Here is a 2436-nt window from a genome sequence, read left to right as displayed (position 1 = left end):
GGGTGGTTGCAAGCATTTTTCGACTTTGGCTTAGGAAAGTTGACTTGGGAATATGATTTCCAAAATTTTAAAATGTATTCTTTGTCGTGATTTGTTTTCTGATTCTAAATATTTGTTTTTATACATAATTTTATACTTGTAATTTTGTAATCTTTTCCTGAGATGTATAATTTTCAAACCCTACAAAACCTGGACCCACCCCTAACTATTAGTTTACCCATTTTGCAGATAAGAACTTAAGGTATTAAAGTACAAGGACGTACAGCTAGTAAGCAACATAACTAGGTTCAAATACAGGCAAACTGGCTTGTACATTTGAACTATTACTTTTTTTTAACATTGCATGTTTTTTTTTAACATTATGCTCTTAATTACTATACTCTTAGCTACTTCATTCTTGTTTCTATTATCTATTACTTTCTAGTATCACCTTAATTTTATAGCTGAGTAAACTGAAGTTTAGAGGTGTTGTGGGTTGTGTTCCCGCAACATTCATATGTTGAAGTCTTAACTTCCTCTATCTCAAAATGTGACTACAATATATTTGGAGATAGGGCCGTCAAAGAGGTAATTAAGTTAAAATGAGGTCATTAGCATGGTCCCTAATTCAATGTCACTGGTGTCCTTGTTAGAAAAGGAGATTAGGACACAGACAGGCACAGAGGGAAGATACAGGGAGAAGATGGCCACCTATAAGGTTAGGAGAGAGGCTCAGAAGAAATTAATCTTCCCAACACCTTGATCTCAAACTTTTAGTCTCCAGAATTTTAAGAAAATGCATTCTGTTGCTTATGCTATCAGTCCATGGCACTTGGTTAGGGCAGCCGTAGGAAACTCATGTAAGAGGGATCAAATGAGTTCCCCAAGATCACACAGCTAATCAGTGGAGAGTCAGGACCTAAACCCAGACCTTCATCCTAATCACCTGTTTTTTTCTCTGCACATCCAGTGCTCTTCAACTAAAGACCACCAGGAACACACACTGTGAGGACTATGCAGCATCTCAGCAAGAGGTTGTTAGAAAGGACTTGTGAATGGATTTGAACTTGTGTTAGGTGATTGTATGGCAGTCTCAAGTGGGAGCTTTGCTCTGGATTGAATCCTTTCAGGAAGCAGAAGCAAGTCTATGCTTGGGTATCTTACCTAGAAGGACAGAAGAGTGTGGCTAAAGCTGTGATTGGCAATTAAGCTCATATTAGTCAAGATGGGGGATGTTTGGACATTTTTGTGGTTTAGATAGAGTTCATATTTTTGTCTGTGGTCAGACATGATTCTGCAGTGGTCTTGTTTTCGGCTTGATTTATTACAGCCACAGAGTGATTATAGTTGATGATGTTCTATGAAATTATTTGAGGTCAGCCAGAGAATGCCAAGACCCAGCTGTGAGTGCCAGGTCAGTTCCTGGCTGTTAGGTGCTACTTAACTCTTCCTCAGCACCAAGAACTGCGTTTGCCAAATCTGGTCACATGACTAACGCCAAATGAAACTTTTTTTTGTCACTTAAAAAAATTTTTTGTGTTTTAGGAAATGCCGGGAAAAACCCAACCAGAGTTGCTAATGACATGATCAATGCCATTGTAGACTTCACATCGAAACATTCTACCCCATCATTAAAAGAAGTTAAAGTTGTCATCCTTGTATCTGAGCTGCTAAATGTATTTCATGACACCATGAAGAAAAGGCAAATCACCATGTCACCTCCCTTTCAGCCCGTATTCTCCAAGCCTGCCCGTAAGATGTTCTTAAAATATCATGTAGTTATCTCTAATATCACTTAGAAAGTGTTTAGAGCTGAATACTCACTGTTTCTATCAGTTATAGGACTTTACAGACAATCTATAATACTTGGGAAAAGTGCAAGAACTAAGCAACACAATCTCCTGTCAACTGATCGTTTTTCTGCGGGACAAAATCATGTCCAGGAAACAGGAATAACAAATGAACAGGAAGAAGACAGAAGAGGTGAGAAAGCAGAAAGAGGGGAACAGGTGTTGAAAATCCTAACCAATGATATCATCTCTTCTCCTTATTGATTGGTATTGACCCTCAGTGTCCCCTGTAGCTGTGAACTAGATGATCAATACTGGCTTATTATACACCTCTAGAGAAGTTAGCCTAGGAACAGAAGCAGATGCAAGGGAAGAGTAGCCAGGGTCATCTGGGTGTACTACATCATAAGCAGACGGATTCCTTGTTGCTTCTCCGTAATGCGTGTGTTTATGCGTTATGTTTAGGTATCTGTATCGACCTGCTCCCTGATCGAGTTTTCTCCCATTTTGTGACTTCTGTACTGCTGGTAAAATCACTAGAAATGCAGTCTCCTCTCGCAATCACTATTTTTACCCATTTTGAGCACTTACCCAGAAAGCACGCACTGTGAGTTTTACTAGTAATGAAGCATACCGGTCACCAGCAACCTTTCTAAACTGAGAATTG

The 2436-nt window shown here is 39.2% G+C and overlaps 1 protein-coding gene across 1 annotated transcript in view; it reads left to right on the top strand.

Moving 5' to 3' along the window:
• Window positions 1-1546: 1546 nt before the first annotated feature.
• The window catches only part of PARP15 (poly(ADP-ribose) polymerase family member 15), an 8777-nt gene continuing 7887 nt past the window's right edge, over window positions 1547-2436 (top strand). The window contains 2 exon segments of the mRNA XM_019651158.1: window positions 1547-1731; window positions 1816-1962. Of these exon segments, the coding sequence (XP_019506703.1) occupies window positions 1563-1731; window positions 1816-1962 (316 nt within the window). The 5' untranslated portion in view covers window positions 1547-1562.

This window comes from Hipposideros armiger, unplaced genomic scaffold (assembly GCF_001890085.2).
Source record: "Hipposideros armiger isolate ML-2016 unplaced genomic scaffold, ASM189008v1 scaffold_8, whole genome shotgun sequence".
NCBI lineage: Eukaryota > Metazoa > Chordata > Mammalia > Chiroptera > Hipposideridae > Hipposideros > Hipposideros armiger.
The sequence above is the reverse complement of the archived record's forward strand: the minus strand, read 5'-3'. Positions and strand labels throughout refer to the sequence as shown.